Raw genomic sequence first — 26,336 nt, forward strand, 5'->3', positions numbered from 1 at the left:
AGAAGTTCCATCCCATGTCTGGGCCTCAACTTCCACCTTTGCCAAATGGGGGCCCTGCTCTGCTGTGGACAAGGGGCAGGAGTTTGGGAAGCCAAGCTGAGGCCTTCACTTGCTGGGGTGAAGGTGGGAAGCTTAACGGTCCCACCCTGACGCCAGCCCTTAAGGGCTTGTGATTCTTTCAGGTGTTCTGGTCCTAAGCCACAGGAGAAGGAACAGCAGAGCCATCCATGGCTGCTCAGAAGTCTGCCTACCGTACTTGCAAATGTCCAATAACAAAACCTCCCACCTGTGTTCTATTTCAGCACAATCTCACATCTCTCCTTCCAACAACTGCGTGAGGCACACAGTAGTGTCCTCATTTTGCAGAGGAGGAAACTGAGGCTCAGAGAGGGGGAGATCTGTGCCGGGAAGTAGGGGACATTGGCCACTTTCTCAAAGCAGACATGGGGCGTGGTCCCAGGAATATGCTCACCTGCAGGCCTGAGTTTGTATGAGGTCGGGGGTTGGCCATTGACAGGCAGGATGGTGACAGTGAAGGCCACAGGATGGCTCTGGCGGTCCATCTCAGAGGCATTAGCCATCAGGACAAAACCGTCAGTGTCTTGCTCCCATCGTGCAGGTACTGGATCAGATGCTCTTCCACCTAGGGGCAGGCCCAGGGCTGGCAGTCAGGCCCCAGCAGCACCCTTCATGTTCTGCCTTTGGGTGCAGGAAGAGACTGACCCTTTTAGGGCCTCAGCTTCCATTGGTGGAAAATGGGGACCATAAGTTCTGGTTCCCAGAGGAGTTGTGAGGAAGAAAGGGGATATTTTATTTTGAGACAGAGTCTCTCACTCTGTTGCCCAGGCTGGAGTGCAGTGGTGTGATCTCGGCTCACTGCAACCTCTGCCTCCCAGATTCAAGCGATTCTCCTGCCTCAGCCTCCTGAATAGCTGGGACTACAGGTGCGGGCCACCACACCCGGCTAATTTTTTGTATTTTTAGTAGAAACAGGGTTTCACCGTGTTAGCCAGGATGGTCTTGATCTCCTGACCTCCTGATCTGCCCACCTTGGCCTCCCAAAGTCCTGGAATTACAGGCATGAGCCACAGCGCCCAGCCTGAGATACAGCATCTAAAGCATAGGTCTTTCTGAAATGTGACTCCCTGTCTCCTCTCTGTATAACCCCTGGACTGGGAGTCCCCGGGGCTCCCTCCACTCTGCCCCCAGAGCTGGGCTGCAGCCCCTGGGCCTCTCTCACAGCCGTACCTCTCTCCAGCAGAAGGTGCTGAGGGTCCTGGCTTGAGGCCCATCCTCCTTCTGCAGGGCCCCATGCCAGGGTGGCTCCAGCACCTGCAGGCCAAGGCCCGGGAGAGTGGGGAAATAGGACCTGGCAACGCGGAGCAGTGGAGGGGCCAGGGTGCAGCTGCCACTGTGCCCCCTCTACTGCTGAAGTTTTGTGCCCCCAGTGGGGATGACAGCAGGCAGCACCTCCAGCTTCACGTGACGTCCTCAAGGGGAGCACCCAGGCTGAGGCCACATCCAGCGAGAAGGCATGGCTCCAGGCCTCAGGGCGGGAGTACAGGTAGAGGATCCTGCCTGTGTCCACTGCCTCTGGGGAGAAGCTCTGCATGGGGTCCAGGCTGGGTGGCTCATCTGCCAAGATGCCACGCAGCACCATCACCAGGTAGCCGGCACTCGGTGGGCTCTTCACTGAGAAAATGATGTCTGCTGGCGGCACTGCCTCCTGGGCTACCTGGTTAACAGAGGTCATGAGGACTCACAAGGGAATGCAGAGGAGTCTCAGAGGGGCCCACTGTGGCCCTAAGCAGCCGGAACAGCCTTGATCTTGCTCCACTTATTTCCCCAAATACCACTGCTCATTTAGTGACACACACACATGTGGGTTCACACACACAGCAGCCAGACATGCAGCTGGTCACATTTTTTGTTTTTTTGAGACAGGGTCTCACTCTGTCACCCAGGCTGGAGTGCTGTGGTGTGATCACAGCTCCCTGCAGCCTCAACTTCCTAGGCTCAAGGGCTCAGCCTCCCAAGTAGCTGGGACCACAGTCATGTGCCACCATGCCTGGCTAATTTTTAAATTTTTTGTGTAGAGATGGGGTTTCACTGGGTTGCCCCAGCTGGTCACATGTTAATACCCACCCCACACATGGTTACGGGGTGTCGGTCACACAGCTTGAGATGCACTCCCTCAGGGAAGTGCATAATCACATGTCCCCAGACTCAGTGACACAGACATATGAGTTCATCAGATGCTGACACAGTCACACAGGTACAGGTACACATGCGTGTGTGCACACACGCACACAGGCCCCCTGCTCAGGATCTGTTCAGGCCTGTGGCTGGTTTGCTGGCAGCATCCTCCCCAACCCCTGCTATTACCACCCAGGACCATCAGAGGGTGCCCTGCCCCACCCCACCCCACCCCTCCTAGAGGCACAGGCACCCCCAGCACAGGCCCTACAGAGCTCACACCCCAAAGGCCACATGGGCTCCCTCACCTGATGGGCCATCCACAAGAGGCTAAACTGCCTCCAAACTCACATTCCTGTTTTGTGCCTTTGGCCGGAATGTTCCTTTTGCCTGGAATACCACTCCCCATTCTCTGCTCCTAATGGCCTGTACTCTTCAGAGCCCAGCCCAAACACTGCCTCCTCCCATGAGGCCTTCCTGATGCCAGATCTGCTGGCTCACCATGGGCCCCAAGCTCCAGATGCAGACCAGAAGGGTCTCCGAAATAAGCAGTGTGGAAGAGTAAGGCTGAGAGCGGGCAAGGACTGGCCTGAGGTCACAGGGCATGTCAGATCTCTGGAAGGCCTGTGGCTGCTCTGTGGGGTTCCTGGGTAAGCAGAAGCCCTTGACAGACCCTCCTGGTCCTGGTCTGGGCTCTGAGAAGAGAGCAGGCTACACAGGGGTCTGAGAGGCAGCGGCCTGTCTCCACGGCCAGCAATCCCAAAAGTTCAGGACCTGCGATGCCCTACCAGGGAACTGACTGCAATGCAGATTCTCGGGCTCCACTTCAGAGATTCTGTAGGGCTGGGTGGCGTCCAGGAATCTGCATGCTCAGCCATGCCATGGACATGAGTGGACACCAGCTCTAGAGGCACACACAACTCCCAGGAGGATGGGTGTACAGCAAGCTCCCCAGAAACTCTTGGGAACACAACATATATGGGAGCACATCTGAGGCACGTGCACACACGCAAGCTGGGACCACCACAGGTACAGCCCAAGTCACATGTGTTCCCGGCATGGAGGCTGGGAGGAAGGCCCTCTACCTGGTCCACACCCCGCTCACCACCTCCAGCTCCTCACCTCCAGCTGGTCCCTTCTGATCTCAGCTGCCTCTCCCTGGAAGATGTAGATCTTCTTGTGCTGGGCCAGCTTCAGTGGGGCTACTGGGCCCTCTAGGGCAATGGTCACTTGTAGGGTGGCATCTGTGTGCACTGGTCCCACATCCATTGAGAAGGCCAGGGTGTTGCGGGAGCTGAGGCTGCCATTGTGGCCATAGAGAACAGCCCCAACCAGCAGGTCCTGCTGAGAGAAGGCTGTGGCTGGCTGAGTGGCTTGGAGCAACTGTCCCCAGTGAGGGCTGTCTGTGACGTGGTAGTGGGCCTCATCCCCACTGCAGATGTTGAGGTTGGTGCCCAGGTGGAGCTCAGCCATGTTGATGGTACCCTGGCCTCCTTGAGGAACCATGAGGCCGGAGCCATTGGCCACACAGAGGTAAGGCTCCAAGGCCTGCACCTCCAGCACCGTGATGGCCTGGTGCTGCCCATCGGACACCTGCAGCGGGATCCAGCCGTGGTCAGCCTGAGTGTGTGAACAGGACTCGCCTCTTCCTGAGGCCCCTCCTGGATGAAGCGGCAGATGGGCTGCATGGGCTCATCCGTGGCCATGATACTGCCAGAGAGGAGGTCCTGGTGGGTCAGCACCAGCTAGGCCTCAGCAAAGCCCGAATCAGCATTGCTGAAGGCCATGTTGTCTGTAGTCAGCAGCTGCCACCTACCCCAGGCCACATGGAAGACGCAGCTGATGGTCTGCATAGGGGCGTGGTCATTCACAGGCTGGATGGCCACTCAGAAGACACCCCATACCTCCTCCCAGGCCACGTCACCACTGCTCTGGTCCTGGTGGCAGCAGGAAATGGGATATCATCTTCTGTGATCTCGGAGTCATCATGCTAGACCAGCTGGCCATGCATCAGGTCTCCATTGGTGAAGGATGTCACCATAGTGATCTTGTCCTGTGTCCCACGCCAAGTCAACCTCCCATGGCGGGGCTGCTCCATGACCTCATAGAGGTACCTGGCACTGTTGAGACTCTTGATGAAGAGCTGGTCAGCAGAGAGGACACACTCACCACCCTCGGGCACCACGAGGACAGGCATGTCTGGGTCACCGCCAATATGGATGGAGAAGGTACAGAGTGGGGAGAAATATGGTGGAGCTGTGACATGGAAACAGAAGGTGTCCTCCACTGCCACTGAGGCACGTGCCATGGCCCCGTAGGTCACCTCTCCAGCCTGTACGTCATCCTGGGTGAAGCCCTGACCGTCTGACATCATCGTGCCCTGTAGTTGAAGGTTGCCTTTCCTGGGAGCCTGAACCACCTCACAGTGGAAGGTTGGGGGGCTTGGGCCTGCCTCCTCCAGGGTGGCCTCCAGGTGGGCTGTGGTGAGGGCCTCCTGCTGGGTGTTCTGAGTGTGCAGTGGCTCCAGCTGCAGCATCCACACAGTGGCTCTCTGGATGGTCACTAGGAAGGACAGATTGCTCAGGATTTCCCAGCTCACCTGCACCTGCAGATCCAGGTTCTCCACGGTGTCCTCGGTGTAGTGCTGTGGGTCAGTGCTCAGGTACCTCATGTGGCCCTGCTCCACATCCTGCTGGTGGAACGCCTGTGTGGCCCACCACTCAGCATCCTCCACCCCACCAGCCCCCTGCTTCTGCAGCTCCCTGAACTGCAGGCCTCCGGTGACACGGAACAGCACGGTCACATCCTGCCCCATGGCGCTGGTCTCTACCAACAGGTTGGTAGGCAAGATGGGCATGGCAGAGCCCTGGGCCAGATGCAGCCCTGTGCTGTGGTGGATTTGAATGGCCGGCTGGACAGTCACCACCTTCAGCACGGCCGGGGGGCTGGCCTGCAGTCCATTGCTGACCCGGAATGTCAAGTCCTGTGTAGGGCCACCGCAGTGGACATAGACTAGGCTGCCGGCCTCCAACTCCCAGCAGGAGAACTCAGTCACCGGCTCCCCAGGCTGGTCTCGGTGCTCCACGGGGAGGCCAGAGGGGGTGCCAAGGAGCTGGAAGGCGAGGCCCTCACAGGCAGAGTCCAGGTCACAGGCCTGGAGAACCTCAGGCCCCAGAGGCTTCTGTGTGTGTTCCAGGATCACCATAAGGCTGCCATGTGGGAAGATGATGTGGGGTGGGTCATTGACAGGGTTGACCTGGATGGGCAGGAGGTCTGTTTGGCCCCTCCGCAGGCATGAGGGCATAGGCACCCAAGCCATCACTGACACCTCCAGCACCAGCTGGTCAGAGGTGTCCTCAGGGCCATCGTGGATGAAGCGGGCCTTGCAGTTCACCATGTCCAGGAGGGTGAACATTTTTCATGCCTGGGCACCCAGGACATCCAGCTCGAGCTTGCTGTAGTGTGCCCCTCAGGTCACGCTGAACAGCACCTGGGAAATCCCAGCACCTGGGAAATCCACAGTTCAGCCTCCATCAGTGCCAGCATGGGCTGCACATGCCACCACTCAAGCCAGTCTGTGCCACCCTTGGTCACCACCACTGCGCTGATAGCAGCTGGATGAAATTGGCAAAGACAGGAGGTAGCCCTGGCTCAGGCACGCATGGCTCAGCTAGCTCCACGGACAGCCAAGCCTCGGGAGCCAGGGTGGAGAAAGCTTCATAATGGCCATAGGCATTGTCCTCATACTCCTCCACCTCCTCCAGTCTGCAGCCAGCCACCATGTTGTGCGTCAGCAAGGCTTCCCACAGCCCCCGCCTCTAGCCATTGACACTGAGGTCTTCCATGCAGCCAGCCCAGCAGGGAGGCATTGGCAGCCCCTGGTGTCAGGCCTGAGCGGTGTTCCTGGAGGTGATGAGAGGCCTCTGCAACCAGCTCCCCAAGAAGGAGACTGTCACGTGGCTCCAGGTAGCTGAGGATTCCTCGGTTCAAAGTACGTGTGGGGTACTGGTCCATGGAGATTTCTAGCTGGTGAGTGTTGATGTGGATGCTGACCTTGTGGGGCTGTGCGTCAGCCACAGGCACACTGTTGAGGAGCAATACAGTACCCTGGCCCTTCTCAACCATGGACCACAGGTGGCCCTCAAATATGTCCACATGGATGAAGTCCCCATGCCAGCCCGCTGCCTGGAAGGCCAAGGGTGCCTGCCAGCTCTGTGTGGTGAGTGTAAACTCCAGGGTTCCTTCATCCTGAGTGCCCCAGGCAGGGAAGGCAGCCAGAGAGTGGGGCCCAGAGAAGCCCAGGGCCACATCGTCATTGGCAGAAAACTCTTCAGCACAGCCCTCATGCTTATTGGGGGTCAGAGGCCGGAGGAGTCTGCGGCCATTGAGAGCGGCTGCATGGAGGCAACCCCTCAGGGGATGGCTGGTTCCCCTCAGGTAGGGCAGGCCAAGTCTCCCAGTGCTCCCAACAAAGAGCCCATAGGGGACTTCTAGGGGGGCTCCCAGGACTACAGAGGAGGCATTCAGAAACCCATTGACTGACAATGTGGGCCAGTCCTCTGAGACAGTCAGAACTGTAGTGTGGGGGACGGAGTCACTCAGTAGAATTTCTGCTGGGGTCTGCAGCCTCAGCTCCTCCTGGCCCAGGACAAGCCTGACCTGAGGAGAGACGGGGAATGGGAGATGGGGGGCAGCACTTTGAATCCATCATTTCCCTTATAAAGCACAGTGGGTTCCCCACAGGGGGCCCCAGAGCATAAAACCTAGGACAAGGACCTCTGGTGCCACTCCTCTTGCCTTCCTGCCATCTCTTTATTCATCCTCCAAACACTCACCAAAGGAAACTCTGGGCCAGGCCTGGATGGGCTCTGGGGACCCTGGTGTGAATCAGATGTGGTCCTTGCCCACAAGGAACTGACATATAGCAAGATGCTCTTCTAGAAACCCAACCTGTATTTTTAAATTCTCCTCCTCTTTCCTTGAGTGAGAAGCACCAGAAATATTGTCTTGGAATCTAGATTTCACCCCTGGAATAATGGGTAACTGAGAATCCCTTGATCAGTCCCCCTAAGTTTGGCAAAGTTTCTCGAGGTCACTGAAGGAAGCCAGGCTAACTGCTCAGGGATAGGGAGCCCAGGCAGATGCTCTGTGTTCTGAAAACAAAAAGCTCCCTGTCCTGTGGTGGAGGAAGATCTTAAGGAGAGATGAAGGACATAGTTCTGTCACCATGACATTGACACAAGAAATGGCTCTGGTATGGTGCTCCCAGATGCTAGAATAGGTGATGGCAGAGTATGGGAACTGCAGAACCAGAACACTAAGAACCATGATCTTGGAGTCCTGGTATGGTGCATCTCTGTAGGGGTGTGGCGTCACTGTACCTGCAGAGCTCAACAGCCATCAGCACCAGACTGCACCACATAGGTGTTCAACAGTGACACTTGTGGCAGTGAGCAGCAATGACAGCAGCAGACTGACCAAGCCCTAGTCCTCTTCCCACTGGGGTGTGGAAGGAGATGGCTGCCCCAAATTTGTCAATTTTTTTTTTCTTTCTAAAATAGAGATGGGGTCTCATTGTGTGGCTCAGGCCAGTCTTGAACTCCTAGGCTCAAGTGATCTTCCCACCTTGGTCTCCCAAAGTGGTGGGATTATAGGCATGAGCCACTGCACCCAGCCTGCCCCAAATTTGTACTAAGACCCTGGGTTCTTAAACTCTTCCTGGTATGGGGGAAGACTCAAGAAGGAGCCACAAGACTCCTTGATAATAAAGCTTGTGGTGTCTTGAAGGATGAAATGGAAAAATGAAGCTGAGGCAGTACTGGTGCTGTTACTGTCGTGGACAGACAGTGGTGCTGCAGAGAAATTGGTGCAGTGCCACCGGGATGCGCAGGGGTCATGGGGGCCCAGGAGGGGGCCTCTCCCAGGAGGAGGGGATGCCCACACTGAAACTTCAAGGAGAGGCTAGAGTTAGGCAGGTGCAGGGAATGGGTGGGGTGCACACCTGGCAGGAGGAGTGTGGTGACCAAAGGCCTGGCAGCAAGTGACCACAAGATGGCCAGGAACTGAAAGCAGTTCAGTGCAGTCAGAGCACAAAGGGCCAGTGAGGGCTTGTGGTGGGAAACATGGTTGGAGGGAGCCGGTGGGCAGAGCCAGTTCATGAAGGATTTACCATTTCTGAGCTGCTGCTGCCCATCCCATAGTGGAGAACTTGAGACCCCAAGAAAGGTGACTTACACAAGGTCACACAGCCAGCTGGGGTTTAGTCAAAGCTAGACAAGGAATCTCGCCCCAATCCCAGGGGGATGTTACTCACCTGCAGGTGTCCAGGGTAGAGCTGCAGCAGGAGGTGGTCAGCTGGGCCTGCTGCCAGGAGAAGGAGGGCTTCTGGTTGGGACGTGGAGAACTGCAGCTGCAGGTCTATGTCAGTCAGAACCATGGCCACAGTCACCTCCAGGTGGTTCTCACCAAAGAAGGAAGCTGTGTGAGAGAGGGAGCTGTGGTCAAGGCTCAGATTCTTGCCTGGAGGAGGCGAGGTGCTGCAGGGAGGGATGGGTGGGTTGCAGAAAGGGGTCCGTGCTGGTGCACCCTCATGGTTCTGCTATATGATGCTGCCTCTGAGCACTGCCCAGATCCCAGCATTTCCTTGGTCCTGGCACTAGAAGGCACAGCCTCACCTTGTGTCCAGCCCAGACCTTGACTTGGCAGGAGGTCAGACCCAGAAATTCCCAGCAACTCAGGTCTCTTCCTTGGAGGTTCCTGGAGCCAGAGGCCTCTGCCAGCTCTGACTCACCTCCCCTGGGCCCCAGAGGAGTCTCCCTCCCAGGTCTGACTCCCCGACCTGGCCCAAAGGGAAACATCACTGGCCTGATCACCTGGCTTGGTGGTCACAGCCCTGAGGAATGGAGTTTCTGGAGAATCACCCCCAGGCCAGATTGATCCCTGCTCAGATTCCTTCTCCTAAGTGCCCTTGTGCTTGGGCTCCTGTGCAGCACCTGCCGTGCCATGCCTCACCTCCATGCATTGGCTGGGGCCACGGCTGGGATCTGGGGGTGGTGTCAGTGTGGCCCACCTATCCCCACTTCTCCCTCAGGCCATTCTTCCAGCTGCCATTGAGGGTGGGGGCGGGAGCTTATTGGCCTGAGTTTGCCAAGGAGTAAAGGCTCTGAGGCCAGATGGGGACCATATGCAGTGTCAAACCAAAGTGGGCCCACACTTCCTCCATTACCCCTGCTGTTGCTTCCTGCTGGAGAGCTATTCACAGTCCCCGCTGAGCAGTCAGATCCAGCCCCATGGTTTCCACCGTGGCCAAGGAACCAGGGATGAGAACAGCTGAGCTCCCAACTTCCCCAGGCCACCACTCAGTCTGAGGCTGAAGACAGGGCCTAGGAGGGGCTGAGGGTCTGCTGGGCAGGCCAAAGAGGGCCTCCCCAGGCAGAAGGCCATGTCTGGGCTTGCCTGGGGTTAGTGGTTCTTATGCAAGGCCCGTTCTGTCCCACACTGGGATTCCTCCTCTTTTGAGTTGCTGCTTCCTCCAGGCAGTTTCCCCAAATTAGCCTCCCTGACTTCCAACCCACTGCCATAATTTCTGGTCTATGCCTTTTGTGGTGACAAGAGCCAAATATAACTTTGACTTTGCCTGCAGATGTCCAGGGCTGGGGGGCAGACAAACACAGGTTAAAAACCGTGATTCATCCCTGTTGGGTTTCCCTCAAACCCCAAGAACAAGCACAGGCTGATGGCCTTGATGGGGTGATCCAGCACCGGCCTCACATGCACTGGTCCCTAGCCAGCCTGAGCCAGCTGCCATCTGCTCGAGGAAGTAGCTTCAGCCATTGGAGGAGTTGGAGGTTTGTATGCCCTAAGGGCAGCCAGCCCCACCTGGAGGGATATCAAGGAAAGATCCCGTAAGAGCCCCTCGGGTTGAGTTAAATCCCCTCTAGTTATCCCCTCCTCCTGCCAGCACTGCTGGCAACACCAGCACCTTGGCTGGGAAGCTAAGGGAATCAAGCAAGCCCCGCAGACCATCTGTGCGGGGGTGGCCCAGCAGTCTCAGCAGGCACAGCACAGCTTGGTGCCAGCAAGAGACAGACCAGGGAACTGCAGGTGGCGGCCTACTGGGGTGCCTTATCTGCAAAGACATTGATTCCTAAGAGCAAAACACAGCACACTAAAGTGAGGGAGGCCATAGCACAAGGGGTGGGGACACATGGCCCTGCAGGATGGAGCCACCACAGTCACCAGCTGAAATGGCTCACAGCAGCAGCCAGGAGCCAACTGCTGAATTTTCAGGAATTTTGAGAGCCAGGTGATACTGCCCACAGTGGGAATATTTATACCAGGAAAAGAGGCAAATACTGAAAATCAGGGTTCCCTCTCCCCAAGAAAGCCCATTGCTAAACATTTACCTACCCAGCACCCACAGGGAAGGGGGCACATCTCCCTGTGCCTACCCACCTGTGTTAGTCAGGGTTCCCTAGAGGAACAGAACTAATAGGAGATATAGACAGATATAGATATAAATATAGATATATAGATATAGATGTATAAAGGGGAGTTTATCAAGTATTAACTTACACAATCACAAGGTCCCACAATAGGCTGTCTGCAAGTTTGAGGAGCAAGGAGAGACAATCCGAGTCTCAAAACTGAAGAACTTGGAGTCCGATGCTAGAGGGCAGCAAGCGTCCAGCATGGGAGAAAGATGTAGGCTGGGAGGCTAGGCCAGTCTTGCCTTTTCACGTTTTTCTGCCTGCTTTATATTCGCTAGCAACTGATTAGAAAGATGGTGCCCACCAGTATTAAGGGTGAGTCTGCCTTCCCCAGCCCACTGGCTCAAATATTAATCTCCTTTTACAAAGCCCTCACAGACACACCCAGGAGATCAATACTTTGCAGCCTTCAACCGAATCAAGTTGACACTCAGTATTAACCGTCACACCACCCTTGTACTAAAGGTATACATACACCCACTAAGGCATGGTCAACATCAGGGATCTGGGCCAGACAGGAACTGAAGTAGATGGTTGGCCCTAACCACTGAACCACCTGCCTGCGGCCCCCTCCCAGCAGAAGAGAGTAGAGGCTGTTTGGCCAGAGTGGAATGGTGGCAGGAAGCAGAGGTACTTTCCGGAGCGCAGGGGTCTGAATCAGTCCATTGAGGCTGGGCCCTCCTGCTTCCTGTAGGGCTGAGCGGGAGAAGCTCACAGAGGCTGCCTTGTGCTGCTGGAGTGCATAGCCAGAGAGGCTCCCACTCCAACAGAGGCCTCTGAGGCCTTGCTGGCCAGGGCTTTGGAAACTCTGACAGCGCTGCTTCCCTCACCTCCTGATCTCCTTTTTCTGCCCCTCTTACACTCTCTGAGGGGCTGCAGTTGCAAGAACCCAGAATCTCTGTCTTGGAGGTGGTGGGGGGGGTGGGGGCAGTTGAAGAGGGGCTTTGAATGGAGAGGGTCTGCACAATAAAGATGTAGTAAGCTAGGAGTCAATCCAGAGGACTTCCTGGAGGAGGTGATGGTGGTGTAGAGTCACGGAGAGGGAGGAATAGGCAGTCTCAGAGGACAGCAGCAAGGCCAAGTGAGAGACTGGCAGAGATATACAGGTCCCCGTTGGGTGGGGTGAAGAGGGTTTCTGCTCCCTCACCCCGAAGAGCCTCTGGCTTATCACAGGACAAGAGCCAGCTAAGCTCCAGGGGCTTTCCAGGAAAAGTGTCTCTTGGAAAGGGTGTGACCTTTTCATCGGTCCTGACAGCACCCTAGAAATGGCTTGGTCTTTTCCCTCCCCTGAGCTCCACAGAGAACACAGCCAGCAGAGGACACATTCCCTGTCATCCAGAAATGGGTTTGATTCTCAGCCGAGGGACAGCAGGACTGGTAGAGACTGTCAGGCCACACAGCTGCCTACACAGCACCCCCATACTTGGTGGGGGGTGGGAGGGATGGCGGGGGCTGGCTGTCCACAGGCCGGGCATGACAGGGAGGCTCACTGGAAGTGGCGCACTTTGGAGGGGCAATGTCAGGGGAGAGCTTCCTCTTGTTGGGCCGCAAGACTCCACAAGGACAGCACGGTGACTGATTCCCAGTGCTAGAGGCGAGGCAATCGGCCATGTGTAGGTGTATGTGTGTGTGTGTGTGTCTATATACACACACATATATGTGTATATATATACGAGGGTGTGTGTATGTGTGTGTATATATAATTTATTTATTTAGATGGAGTCTTGCTCTGTTGCCCAGGCTGGAGTGCAGTGGCGCAATCTCGACTCACTGAAACCTCTGCCTCCTGGGTTCAAGCAATTCTCCTGCCTCAGCCTGCCGAGTAGCTGGGACTACAGTCACCTGCCACCACACCGGGCTAATTTTTGTATTTTTAGTAGAGATGAGGTTTCACCATATTGGCCAGGCTGGTCTAAAACTCCTGACCTTGTGATCTGCCTGCCTCGGCCTCCCAAAGTGCTGGGATTACAGGTGTGAGCCACAGCACCCAGCTATTTATAGATATTTATAGAATATGACCTCAACTATTTAAACATATCTGTAAGGGTATAAGTACTTTGATAACAAAGAAGCAATACATACTGATAGAAACTAGCTATCATGTCAACAGTAGTTAGGTAGAGAAATTATGTGAGATTTTTATTTTTTTATATTTTACTAATCTTCTCAATAATGGTTGCTTATAAGTTTTATAATCAAGAAAAAAGGTTTCTAAAGTTTTTGCAAAATGGAAAGTTATGCTTCTTTATATACTAAAGACAAAAGCAAAACTTCCTATTTGAATACCTTTGACTTTTACTGCAGACTTACAGACCCTTGAAAGAAAAGGCAATTCCCTCCCACTAGTTCTGGTGTCATTCTCCCCATCTCTCTCTCCCTTCACTTCCACCTTGGTCTTCTTTCTACTTCCCACCTTGGCTAGTGGTCTCCACCCAAAATGCCTGCTTGGCCTAATGGTTAGAATTCAGGGAAAAAGAGATCCCGAATTGCTAATCTAAACTAAGATTATACATGTGGGAAATAATAAAGAGAAACCAGGCAGTAAATAAGATTTGGAGGACTTAAAATACCCAGACTTTAATTCCTCTAAGATTATAGTTATTAATCATGTTTTTATATAATATTATCACTTAACATTTAATTTCTAAATATAATGTTCATGAGGAAAAGAGAAAATAGCTTGGTTTCTTCCCTCACTGAACTGTTGTCCTTAGTATCTTCTAGACGTTCCAGAACTGATGTCAGATTTGGCTCATCAGAGTCCACAGACCATATCGGTGAAGAAGATGAATAGGATTCCTGTTTAACCCAGAGACACCTATGTTAAATGTTTACATACAGCCTAACCCAAATATGCAATTAAACCACACCACTAAATGGCAAGATGACCATGGATTGAAACAAAATGTATGGGGGAAAAGGCAACACGTTTAAACCCATGTGAGGAGCTGGACTTCTGAGACAGCCATTCTCCTTGCCATAGCACTGTCTGCTGCTACAGCTCATAGAAGTCAACAATTTTCTTCAACACTGGCAGGCAGCCTCTAAATGGCCCTGATCACCCTCACCTCCTGCCATTCACACCCTTGTAAAATTCCACACCTGGACCTAGTGACTCACTTCTAACAAAGAGAATACAGCAAAAGTAACATCGCTTCTGAGGTGAGGCTACAAGGAGACTACGATGCCTGCCTTGGTCACCCTTCTCCTGCTCTTTCCATTGCTCCCTCTGATGGAAGCCAGTTGCCATGTGATGAGGTGCCCTATGGAGAGGCCCACGTGACAAGGTATTGTAAAAGGCCTCTGACCAATAGCCATCTAGAAACGGAGGCCCAGTCCAGCAGCCTCTGAGGTGAATCCTGCCAACCTAAGCTTGGAGACAGATTCTCTCCCTATCCTGCCTTGGGATGATCACAGCCGCCACCACCACCTTCACTGCCTGGTGAGAGGCCAAGCCAGTGAACCCAAGGTAAACTGGACAGAATCCTGACCCACAGAAACTGAGATAATGTTTGTTATTTTAAGCTGCTCAATTTGTTACAGAGCAATAGATAACTAACTCAAACACCATAAAATTCTAATATTTTATTCTATCACACAAACCAAGTAATACCAAGTAAATGCCATTACCATACATATATTTTTGTAACACAATTACATGTGATTTTTTAAAAAAGCTAATGAACTATGCATTATGTGCTTTCACCCACTAACAGACGTTCCCGCTGTTACTTTGTACTGTTCTCTATTATAAATTGGGGAAAAACCATTATTATTATATATTAGCTTCAGAATAACTAGGTTCAAGTCACAGAAAACAATTTTGCACAAACAACTTTAGGCAACACTGCTTTGAAAACTGTAATCTGAATTAAAGCTGAAGCCACAGAAACCAAATATTTACTGAAGGTTCCTTTTTAAGAAAAACAAGATGGGCCGGGCACGGTGGCTCGCGCCTCTAATCTCAGCACCTTGGGAGGCCGAGGTGGGCGGATCACGAGGTCAGGAGATGGAGACTGTCCTGGCTAACACGGAGAAACCCGATCTCTACTAAAAAAATACAAAAAAATTAGCTGGGCACGCTGGCGGGTGCCTGTAGTCCCAGCTACTCAGGAGGCTGAGGCAGGGGAATCACTTGAACCCGGGAGGCAGAGGTTTCAGTGGGCTGAGATGTCCACTGCACTCCAGGCTGGCGATAGAGCAAGACTCCATCTCAAAAAACAACAACAACAAAAAAGAAAAACAAGTTGTGTTGATGGAGGACATCATTAACAGTATATCTCTTCAATAATGGTTTATTTTACTATTCTCATTCTTCTCATTCCTCTCTTACTGTGTTCCAAATCTCTTTACAGGCTAAAATAAACTCTTCAGAATTACTCCTATTCTTTTCTTTTTTTGTTTTTTTTTTGAGACCGAGTTTCGCTCTTGTTGCCCAGGCTGGAGTGCAGTGGCACGATCTCAGCTCATCACAACTTCCACCTCCCGGGTTCAAGCAATTCTCCTGCCTCAGCCTTCCTGAGTAGCTGGGATTACAGGCATGTGCCATCAGGCCCCACTAATTTTGTATTTTTAGTAGAGACGGGGTTTCTCCATGTTGGTCAGGCTGGTCTCGAACCCCTAATCTCAGATGATCCGCCCACCTCGGCCTCCCAAAGTGTTGGGATTACAGGCGTGAGCCACCACGCCCAGCCAATTCTATTCTTAAAGAACACCACTTACTGAGTATTGCATTTTCTTCTATAAATTCTTCAGCATACACTGAGAATACACCATATGGACTATTTTTACGCTTTTAATTTTCGTTTTTTTTTCTTTTGGCTAAGGAAATTGCAATTAGATTTAGGACTTCATTCTGTTAGGTTAGTATTTGTCTAGTAAACTTCAGCATAAGCAAAATAAAATACGTGTTGTTGCTCTGGACTGAAACCCCTCAAAACCATATTTTAAAAATTACAAAAAAAAATTAACTGAAATCAAGTTTTTAAAAACCTTGTAGATGAAAAGATATGATATCTAGTACATCTAAGTACCTATTTCAATGGTTCCCAAAGTGCAGCCCTCAGACCCCCAAGTCCAAACTATTTTGACAGGAATACTAACATGGTGACATTTGCTGTAGTGTGCAAATACAATGGTGGGCAAAAATGCTGGTACTTTAGCACAAACAAAGGCAGTAACACCAAAGTACTAGTAGTCATGGTATTCTTCACTATGCACAGGAAAGGTTTAAAAAGGAAGGGCGGGTGGGGCATGGTGGCCTACGCCTGTAATCCCAGTGCTTTGGGAGGCTGAGGTAGACGGATCACCTAAGGTCAGGAGTTTGAGACCAGCTTGGCCAACATGGTGAAACCCCATCTCTACTAAAAATACAAAAATTAGCTCGGTGTGGTGGTGCATGCCTGTATTCCCAAATATTTAGGAGGCTGAGGCAGGAGAATCACTTGAACCTGGGAGGCAGAGGTTGCCTTGAGCTGAAATTGCACCTATGTAACTCCAGACTGGGCAACAGAGCAAAACTCCGTCTCCAAAAATAAAAATAAAAAGGAAGGGCAACAAAAGGTCAGTTTCATTTAAGAATGTCTATGATAAGGTTGGGAATTTTGGCTCATGTCTATAATTCCAGCACTTTGGAAGGCCCAGGCAGGGGGATCACTTGAGCCCGGGAGTTCAAGACCTGCATGGGCAACCTGGTGAAACCTCATCTCTACAAAAAATACAAAAATTAGCTGAACACAGTGGCTGCATGCCTGTAGTCCCAGCGTCTTGGAAGGCTGAGGCAGGAGGATTGACTGAACCCAGAAAGTTGAGGCTGCAGTGAGCTGTGATCACGCTACTGCACTCCAGCCTCGGTGACAGAACAAGGCCCTGTCTCGAAAATTAAAAAAAAAAAGAATGTCTATGATGAAGCAGTGAATATTTTACTATATCTAAATCCTTGAATAGATCTTTTTAATATTTCAAGTGATGAAATGGGAAGTATACATGAGCATTCCTACAGGCTGCCTGAGAAAAAACCCTTGAGTGACTAAGTCATGAAGTGAATTAACCACTTTAATGGAATACCATTTTTACTTGAAAGGCTGACTGACAAAAAATGTTATTTTAACTCGCATTTCTGGCAGATATTTTCTCAAAAAATGAGATTCTGTCATTTCAAGGAAAACAACAGACAGGCTATAATAAAATTCAATAACAAAATTACTAATAAAATTCAAGCTTTTGAACAAAAAATTAGAATTTTAGAAAACTTATGTCCACCATCGCTTTCCAAAAGTATTCTGATGAGATTGATGGTGGTATTGATGAATGTATTTTGATACTGTACAATCAAATGTATCAACATGTAGAAGATCTTAGTGAACCACTATTTTATAAGTGACCAATGCACGATGTTGTAATATCATGCAAGGGTGGAAGATCCAAAGTTCAAGAAAAACCAAGATTTGATGGAATATCAAAAAAGAAGCCTAGGCAACATGGCAAAACCCTGTCTCTACAAAAAATACAAAAAGTTAGCCAAGTGTGGTGGTACACACCTGTAGTCCCAGCTACTCTGGAGGCTGAGGTGGGAGGATCACCTGAGTCCCTGGAGACTGAGGCTGCAGTGAGCTGTGATCACACCACTACCTTCCAGCCTGGGCAACAGGGCAAGACCTCATCTCAAAAAATATATATATATCCACAATGGTCTAAAATGGTTATCTGTATGAGACTGGCCTTTGTTCACATTTTTTCAAGAAAATATCACACAATAAATTGAATGCAGAAGCAAACTGACATATCAATTTGCTAATGACATGTCAAACATCATGCAAATGACATATCAAACATCAAAAAAATTTGCAAAAGATGTAAGATTGTACTACTTTGGGTTTAGAAATTTTCTTTTCATAAAAGCATTTATAACAATATGTGGTGAGCTTTTAAAGAATATTTTAAATATTTCTGATTTAATTTCTAGTGATAAATACCAATAGATATACCCTACATAAACCAAAGCTCCTTGGGCCCTCAATGTATTTTTAACAGTGTAAAGGAATCCTGACCCCAAAACTTGGAGAACTGCTGCCTTCCCCTCCACTTTCTTCCTTCCCTAGAATTTCTTCCTTGGAAGAAACATCCTTTTGCCATTCTATATTAACTTACATAGTTCCACTGAGGCAAGTTTTGCTACCTCCCTCCCATCTTTCCACCTCTCTCTCAACACAAAGCCTGACCAAAGGATTCTACCAGCCCACCCCATTTCCAGTGATTAGCTGTCAGGTGGGCTAAGCCAAACAAATCTGGGTTTTCCCTGAGACTAGACCTCTCTTTCTGGGAGAGATGGAATCACAGGGACAAGGTTGGCCACCTTGGGGTAGTGAGAATTCATTCTGCCTAAACAGGGAGAATTCAAACAAGTTTCTAGAAAGCCAAACTACTTTCTAGAAAGTCAAAGATAATTATATTTTTTGCCATGACTGTAAGAATGCCCATTTCATTGCACACTTTCTAACATTTTTACCAATCTGATAACTAAAAGCTGGTACTGAGATGAAAAAAAGGCCGGGCACAGTGGCTCACACCTGTATTCCAAACACTTTGGGAGGCTGAAGTGGGCAAATCACCTGAGGTCAGGAGTTCAAGACCAGCCTGGCCAACATGGTGAAACTCCGTCTCTGCTAAAAATACAAAAATTAGCCAGGCATGGTGGCATGCGCCTGTAATCTCAGCTACTCGGGAGGCTGAGGCAGGAGAATTGCTTGAACCCAGGAGGTGGAGGTTGCAGTGAGATCACGCCATTGCACTCCAGCCTGGGCGACAAGAACAAGACTTCATCTCAAAAAAAAAGAAAAAAAAAGTTCCCATACAATATAATTTCTTCCATCTCTGGAAACAAATTCAGCAATGAGAACTGAAGGTCACCACGTGGAAGGTTTCAAGGATTTAGGTCTACCTACTGATGTCTAAAGCATTAGTTAAGTTACAAAAAAATACGCACACACACGCGCACGCACACACACGCGCACGCACACACACACATACCCGTATGTATTCAGTACCAGAAAACATGACTGACTACATGGTACAGTCATCCAACAGAAAGCACACAATAACTGAAGGCAATGTAGAGGAGTAAGTTATAACATGGATCTACAATACTGTTGAGTGAAAAAGCAGATTACAAACAAATATCTGATTTTTAAGGGAGAGGAAACATATACAAGCACAGGAGAAAAGAGGTGAGCAGATGACTGGAAAGATACAAATTTCTGACAGTGGCACCTTCTGAGTGGTAGAATTACATAGGTAATATTTTCTAGTTTTGCCTAAAAGTTTTCTAAATTTCTTAAAATAAGAAGGTTTTGTTTTCCATACTACAAAATATCCATCACCCCAGGAAATTTAACCTTCGGCACAAACTCTACAACATGTTCAAAGTTTGTTCAGTTTAATATTTAAGAGACAATCTATTTTGAAAGACATTTAAAATGACCAATATTTAAACCTATGCATTAATATTTTTCAATCACGTTTTAAATTTTGTAATTTTGATAGGTTTTAGATCCATCTTGAAAAGATAAATTTTCTGTTTGTCTTTAAAATATTACCTACAATATGCCTGTTTTTAAACAGTTAATGGTGCTCAAAAATCGCAATATAAATTCAGGCAGTGTTCCTTATATAGAATGTGTAAGTGCTTCTAATACTGCTCTTTTTCACCAGTTATGAAAACACAGAACAATTATCTAAGCATCTAATTATTCAGGTCCTTTGTTTCTCCTCCATTCTGTTAGTTTTATACTAATTTCAAGGCCTGTGAGGATGAAGTTGTCTGTGACAGCTACCACAAAGGTTACTATAAGCAGACAAATTTCCAGCAAGTTTATCACCACTACCAACCCCACCATAAAACTGTCTCAATCAAGGGCAACACAATTCAAGGTTAGTCAAGACAACCTCTTTACCTGTCACTGCTTAAGAAAAGGATTTTTTGGTCTTATTTAGAAATAACTTTATCTATTTTTCTCCATTAATTCCACTGAGACCAATGTGTGGCTCTATCTCAAGCACCAGCAAGCAAAACTGCCTGCCAGTATGTTCAGTTTTTGCATCTTTCCAAATGTAGGGCACAGCTATCTTTTGATATCATAATTTTTTGAAAACTGATGCACAAACTTCTTGAAAGTTCAGCCAGGTGCGGTAGCTCACACCTGTAATCCCAGCACTTTGGGAGGCTGAGGCAGGCAGATCACGAGGTCAGGAATTCAAGACCAGCCTGGCCAACATGGTGAAACCTGTCTCTACTAAAGCTACAAAAATTAGCCAGGTGTGGTGGCAGGTGCCTGTAATCCCACCTACTCAGGAGGCTGAGGCAGGAGAATTGCTTGAACCTGGGCAGCAGAGGTTCCAGTGAGCCAAGATTGCACCACTGTACTCCAGCTTGGGTGATAGAGTGAGACTCCATCTCAAAATAAAAAATAAAAAAAAGAATTTCAGATATACAGCAGTTGTAATTCTTCTGAAGGCTGCTTATGGGACACGTTACTTTCATACTTTGCTGTTCAATAAATGTGGGGTGGAGAATAAAGTAAGTTGACAGAATTACCATATAAAATAAAAATCGAAGTCCTCTGACAACAAAAGAAACTTAAAACACACACACACACACACACACACACACACACACACACACACACAGAGCTTTCCCTGCTAATCATTTTACAACAACCAAGTAGCTAACCCAGAGCCCACAAAAGCAGAGTAAAAATTCTAACACTTGGTAAAATAAAAATGCACATATATCCCTGTCATCTAAAAAAAATGCTTAAGTATTCAAAGACAGACAGCAATTGTAGCTACTGACAACATCATTGTAAGCAAACTGAGGCAGAGAAAACAAACGTGCTGATGAGGATTGAAACACCTAAGCTGCAGAAACCCACTGGATGGTTTTCTAGGTTCCGAGTTGGCATTATCTTTCAGAACGATCTTCTAGAAGAGATCACATAACACTGTTACAAAGGATCTGGAGAAAGGGACCCTGGCTTCATCACTGTGGCTCTCCAGTCATGCTTTACATTTTCACTTCTTACACTCTCTTTCATAGGAAGTCAATTTACAGGCCTCCATCAAGCCCTTAGAGACCTTTTTGTACTATCCATGACAAGTTCTTGATGTTATGTCTGCACTTTTGACAAATTCTTAGCAGTTAACTTACAAGGCAGTTAAGATTTTTTTTGAAGCACAATATAGCCAGAATAGGGTAATACATTCAATAAAACAAATATTTACCAAGCATTTATTGAGTGGAAGATAAAAAGCACAAAGCATAATTATAAAACATTCTCCCCTGCCACCATAAAAATTTTTTTAAAGCCTTACAGAATACAGCATAACATAACCAAAGCAAAAATAGGACTAAAGAGGGGAGGAAGGGGAAATATCAGCATGAATTAAATATGACCCAGAAGAGCCTTGATGGTCAGACACGTAAAGACAAATTGGGTAGGGTTAGGGGGTGGCTGTCAGGGGCACATTCTACAGGGGAAAAATAGATGATACAGAAGCCTGAAAGGAAAAGCGGGCAGAGCACCTGGACAGGACTCTTACCTGCTGCATCCAGGGTACAATGCGCCTTTCCAGAACACAGCAGCGACCCGGGATAGAGAGATCGCTCAAACAGCACCAGAGGCTGCATTCCAACTTTTCCTCCATCAACGAGTCCGTTTTCATTGTTAGTTTCTCCTTAAACACGATTGGCTGAACATGCGGGAACAAGGAAAACCTGACTGAAGAACGAGGCATTTAAGCTTAAGAGCCTTGGATCCGGGCGCGGTGGCTCAGGCCTGTAATCCCAGAACTCTGGGAGGCAGAGAGGGGTCATTTGAGGTCAGGAGTTCGAGACCAGCCTGGCCAACATGATGAAACCCCGTCTCTACTAAACAACACAAAAGTTAGCCAGGCGTGGTGGCGGGCGCCCGTAATCCCAGCTACTCGGGAGGCTGAGGCAGGAGAATCGCTTGAACCCACGGACTGTCAAGAGATGGAGGCTGCAGTATACCGAGATCGCCCCACTGCACTCCAGCCTGGACGACAGAGTGAGACTCCATCTCAACAAGCGTCTGCCACCATGCCCGGCTAATTTTTGTATTTTTAGTAGAGACAGGGTTTTACCATGTTGGCCAGGCTGCTCTAGAACTCCTGACCTCAGGAGATCCAGCTGCCTCAGTCTCCCATAGTGCTGGGATTACAGGAATGAGCACTGCGCCCGGCCAAAAACCCGAAAATCTTAAAGGCCTTTCCCCTTCCCTCACTGGGCTCAAACAACAGCGGGAGCCGCCCTGCCACGCCCCGTCGCGGTCCAGGGGAGCAGGCTAGCTGACTGAGGGAGATCATGGGCCCCAAAAGGGCTGCGGGCGACGCGGGCTCCCACCTCAGGGCGCAGAGACTGGGGCGAGAGGTGCCGGCAGCCCCCAAGCCAGCCCCGCGGCAAGGAGCCAGAGAGACGCGCCCTCCCCCTCCTCCCACGCAAGCCTCACGCAGCGGGGTGGGCCAGTCGCGGGAGAAAGGGGCGCGCTCGCCCCGCCCGGGGAACCGGGGCCTCTCCCGGGCAGGTTCCCCTTTGTCCCGGGACTCTGGGCGCCTCCTCTCCGCCCTCGCCCTGCCGCGTGAGGCCGCCACTGGGCGCCTCACCGTGATGTTGCAGTGGAGCGTGAGCTGCGGCGGCGGCTCCTGGTTCTTGTGGAAGATAGACGCCAACAACTTCAGCTTGGCCTTGAACCCTCACACGGACATTTTACTCTCACCTCTGGCGGGAGGGGCGCGGAAGGTGAGCCCGTCGGGAGCCGCTGTCACGGCCGCAACCACCCGCGGGACCTCTCGGCGGCGCTCTCCCAGCTCCGCCTCTCCCTGCTGCCTCAACTCTAGTCGGAGTAGGGCTGGAAAATGGCAAGGGGCACCGAGGCCTCTGCGGGGAGCTGTGTGGCGGCCTGGGCGGCTGCTCCCCTTGTAACAGACTCCACCGACAGGAGGCGCTGCTCCTGTCAAGCCGCAGCTTAAAAGGGCAACAGCACCACAGCCCCCGCTACCGCCTGGGAAAGGGCTGCCCCCACCCCGCTCCCGTCCGTCTCGCCCCTCACACCCGTCACCCCTCACCCCTCAACCCGCGCGCCCCCTGCGCACTCATTTCGGCGGCTGCAGGAGTCCAGAGCATGTGCGCGCTTCCGGCTGCCCCCTCCTCGCCTTGACCCAGCACTGTTGGACCCATCTGGTTCGTTCTTCACACTCGCGGACTGGAGGCTCCGGGCAGCACAACCACCAACTCGTGTGTGTGTTGGGGTGGGGGTGGGGGGCAGAAAACCACCAACCCGTGTGTGTGTGTGTGTGTGTGTGTGTGTGTGTGTGTGTGTGTGTGTGTGTCTCCCAAGGGAACAGCACTGCTGAGTTCAGGCTATCAGCTTATGGACTGTCAGCAAAATACAGTCACAAGAAGGCTATGTGCTGTTTTGTCTCTTGCAGTGACGTCATGTTGCTCATGTTTTATGTTTTTCAGAGTTCATTAGTTTCTGTTTGCTCTCAGTTAATATCCAGCTCAACAGATTGTGTAAGTAGAATACCCCCAAACTGAAAGTCACCTACATAAAATATAGTGAAAAATATGTCACCCACTTAAACTATAGTTGAAAATATGTACTCATTAGTTTTGTGTAGCCAACACTGGATAATGGGTAAGGAAGGGCACAGGATCCCAGGGCTAGACTGCCTGGGTTCAAGTTCCGATTTCCTGCTGGCTGTGAAATACTTGACAGCGTTCAGCCTCTGTTTCTTTTCTCTTTTTTTTTTTTTTTTAGCTTAATCCCAAATGTGATAGTAAGTCTCAGTTTCTTGATCTGAAAAACAGAAATTATTCAATGACAGTCTATGTGAAAACTTTAAAGTTTTCAAAGCCACTATCTAGCTTAGGGAAGTCCTCAGCTTTAGGGGTAAAAGTTTTTAAAACCACTGCCTGGTTCAGGAAAGCCCTCAGCTGTAGCCATTATTAGCTATGATTATTATTGTGCTGGCTACACATGCATTAATGAGGCAGGAAAATGCTCAAGGATAACAACCAAGTATCCAGATTATCTCATCAGACCGAGACAGATGCATATGCGTGCATGCTCATGTTTTAGCTCAGAGCCATTTGTCTAAAAGGCTCTTGAACTCAGAGGCCCAGGAGGATCAACTTTGCTTTGCAGTGGAGCCATCGCTTTTGTTAATCAATGAAATTGACATAACGCTCTTCTTTTTTTTTCCTTTTTAGCACCAACCATGTGCCTGGAGCTAACTGTGTTAAGAAGAGCATGCTTCAAGTGGCTGGAGTGAGCAATTCAACTTGTGGAGGAATGAGAAGTGACAGTGTTGAGACAAGCAACATAAAACCCCAGGGTAAGGTAGAAATCACTGAAAGTCAGGCAGAGGAACTGGCGTCCAGTAATGAGTCAGGCTTTGCCAGCCTCTGGCCCTACAGATGGCTCTTTGCAGAGGAAAAAATTAAGCCAGGCCCGAGGGCACAGATCCTAAGGGAATGCTGGCAGCTCTAGGCTGTCTATGAGAGTCCAGAGATGCTGCTTCACCCTGGGGCTTTAGGCAAGTCCCTTTCCCTCCCAGAGCCTCAGCATTCCTTCTAGCAAATGACGTTCTGCCTTTCTCCTAGGATGGCTGTGGGGATCAAGGGAGACAGTGGCCATAGGGATACTATGTTAACTGCAGATGCGGCTGTAGGAGCACTTTGCTAACTTCCAACGTGAGTTCAGACTCTTCAGGCTATTTGGCACCCAGATCTATGGTGAGGTGTGACATATGGGATGTAAAGTTTGATGCCTGCTCTGACTCCAGGCTTGCTAACACACACGAAACCTTTGGCAAATCATGACCCTGCCTTGGGGAAAAGGGCAGTCTGGGAGAGCTTCTTCAAGGCAGCCTGGCTTCAATGCAGTCCGGGGCATGACTGAGATAGGCATACGTGGTGAGGAACTGGAAGGTCACTGGGTAAAGAGCTGCAGTGTGGGCAGAGGTGTAGTGTGGGTCACATTGAGGATAGCCACTGGCCAAAGCAGGGAACAGAGACAGAATGAGGAAGAGCTCTGTGGGGAGGGTGGGGCACAGGGTGGAGAACCTTCAAAGTCCAAAAAGTATGACTTGTTGGGATTCAACGCTGTAGGCAGTAGGGAGCCATGGAAGGCTCTTAACTGGAGAAATGACAGCTGGACATTAGTGAGCAAGCCCTGTCTCCCTGAGCAGCATGGGTGGTCCTCTGAGCACGCCAGGCACGAGTGTGCAGGGAGCTGGTGCAAATGCCTCTGTGTGCGGGTGAGCATCTGTGTTGTGACTCTGCCCACGCATGTGCTTCAGTGTGCCGAGTGGCTGCACGCCCCAGATCCATGCGGCACGTGCCGGCCAGTGAGGGTGCTGGGCACCGGGAGGTGGCGGAGAGGGTGACGTATGCATGTTGTATGTGGGCATGTGTGTTAGCGTGTGCATGCGGGCCGTGGGGCCTCACAGCATGTGTGTGCACACTCCTGCATGTGCGTGTGTGTGTCCCCCACCCCCAGGCCTGCCCCACCCACGCATGTGACCTGCCATGTGATTTGAAGCTGTCTTTCAGAATCACTATCAGTGGCCCCTGAGGAGCGTCAGCCATGGTAGGTACATGTCTCGCTGCCTGCTGCATGAATGGTCTGCCCTTCCCACTGCCCCAGCTCCACACAGGGGGCATACCTGGAGCCTCAGAGCCAGGCTCCCTGCCCCTCCCTTCTGGAGCTGCAGACTTGCTCTGTCCTCTTTCTGTCCTTGTGCTGTTGGCTGTCTCACTTTGCTCCCTGTGAGCCACGGGACTCAGGGCCACTACTCAAGGTCTCCATGGCTGAGCCTGGGGGCTCTTACAACAGGCTCCATGCCCAAGGTGGCAGATGTGGAACCATCAGAGAGGGCACAGAGCTCATGGTTTATGGTATGGGGGCTGGGAGCTTGGAGGGGGTTGTGTGTGGGGCTGGACTCAGGCGGCCAGAGGCCTGGGCACATCATCCTGGGCACGCCGTACCTGTCATGCAGCCTGAGTCATGCTGCCAGGGCAGGTATCCAGCTCCCAGCCTGGGAGTGCCGAGAGCCAAATCCACTGCAGATTAGGGGTGATAGTCAGGGTCCCACCTCCTCTATCTGTCAGCAATCTAGTGGTGATCTAGGATAAAAGCCTGAGAGTCCTATACACGCGGTCATCCCACAACACACTTCATAGGCCATGGAAGGACACACAGCCCCCTTCCCTCCCTCCCAGGTACCATGATAGCTGCTAGCGTGCGACTGAAGGCAGGGTCCCTGGCCCCTGCTGAAGCACTACTGTTGGCCAGCAGGCTCACGCACCTTGGCCTGTTGCTTCTAGGGGTCGCCTGTGCTATTCAGCCAAGGGGACCACAGTGCATGCTGGCCCAGCTGAGCTCCGCCTAGAGAGCTCACTTCCCTTTCCTGCCACGGAGTCTCCCTCTTCTGCTTTTCCCAGCAGGAAGGGCCCAGCCTCACCTATGTAACCTGCAGCCCCCCGCCAACCAGTTGAGGCTCCCCTGTTAGACTTAGAAGTCTATGGCCAATGGCATCCGGCTACCTGCCCTCCCTGCCTTCCCCAGGGTC

General features: G+C 50.8%; 1 protein-coding gene and 1 pseudogene across 2 annotated transcripts; one reads left to right on the forward strand and one right to left on the reverse strand.

Annotated features, from left to right (window-relative positions):
• Positions 1-57: 57 nt before the first annotated feature.
• LOC115933087 (chondroitin sulfate proteoglycan 4-like) lies at positions 58-22,445 on the reverse strand (annotated as a pseudogene).
• On the forward strand, positions 22,052-25,541 carry LOC101149954 (uncharacterized). 2 transcript variants are annotated; one of them, XR_008671721.2, is made up of 4 exons: positions 22,052-22,997; positions 23,224-23,274; positions 23,974-24,098; positions 24,367-24,677. XR_008671721.2 is itself a non-coding variant. In XM_063698798.1 (4 exons), exons 1-3 carry the CDS (start codon positions 22,066-22,068, stop codon positions 23,995-23,997), a joined length of 510 nt encoding a protein of 169 aa, XP_063554868.1. In that variant the 5' UTR covers positions 22,062-22,065; the 3' UTR covers positions 23,998-24,098; positions 24,367-25,541. The 2 variants fall into 2 exon arrangements, 1 of the variants encoding a protein (XP_063554868.1); XM_063698798.1 differs by having other exon boundaries at positions 22,062-22,500; positions 24,367-25,541.
• The last annotated feature ends 795 nt before the right edge of the window (positions 25,542-26,336 follow it).

The sequence above is a fragment of the Gorilla gorilla genome, chromosome 16 (genome assembly GCF_029281585.2).
Source record: "Gorilla gorilla gorilla isolate KB3781 chromosome 16, NHGRI_mGorGor1-v2.1_pri, whole genome shotgun sequence".
In the NCBI taxonomy this organism is placed as follows: domain Eukaryota; kingdom Metazoa; phylum Chordata; class Mammalia; order Primates; family Hominidae; genus Gorilla; species Gorilla gorilla.

What these genes read in the sequence shown, in the direction of transcription:
- LOC101149954 (XM_063698798.1), top strand. Translation starts at nt 22,066, where the DNA reads ATGGGCCCCAAAAGGGCTGCGGGCGACGCGGGCTCCCACCTCAGGGCG. An exon ending in TGGCGGGAGGGGCGCGGAAG is followed by an intron (nt 22,501 to 23,223) that starts GTGAGCCCGTCG and finishes TATGTTTTTCAG; the next exon opens with AGTTCATTAGTTTCTGTTTG. An exon ending in TATCCAGCTCAACAGATTGT is followed by an intron (nt 23,275 to 23,973) that starts GTAAGTAGAATA and finishes TTTCCTTTTTAG; the next exon opens with CACCAACCATGTGCCTGGAG.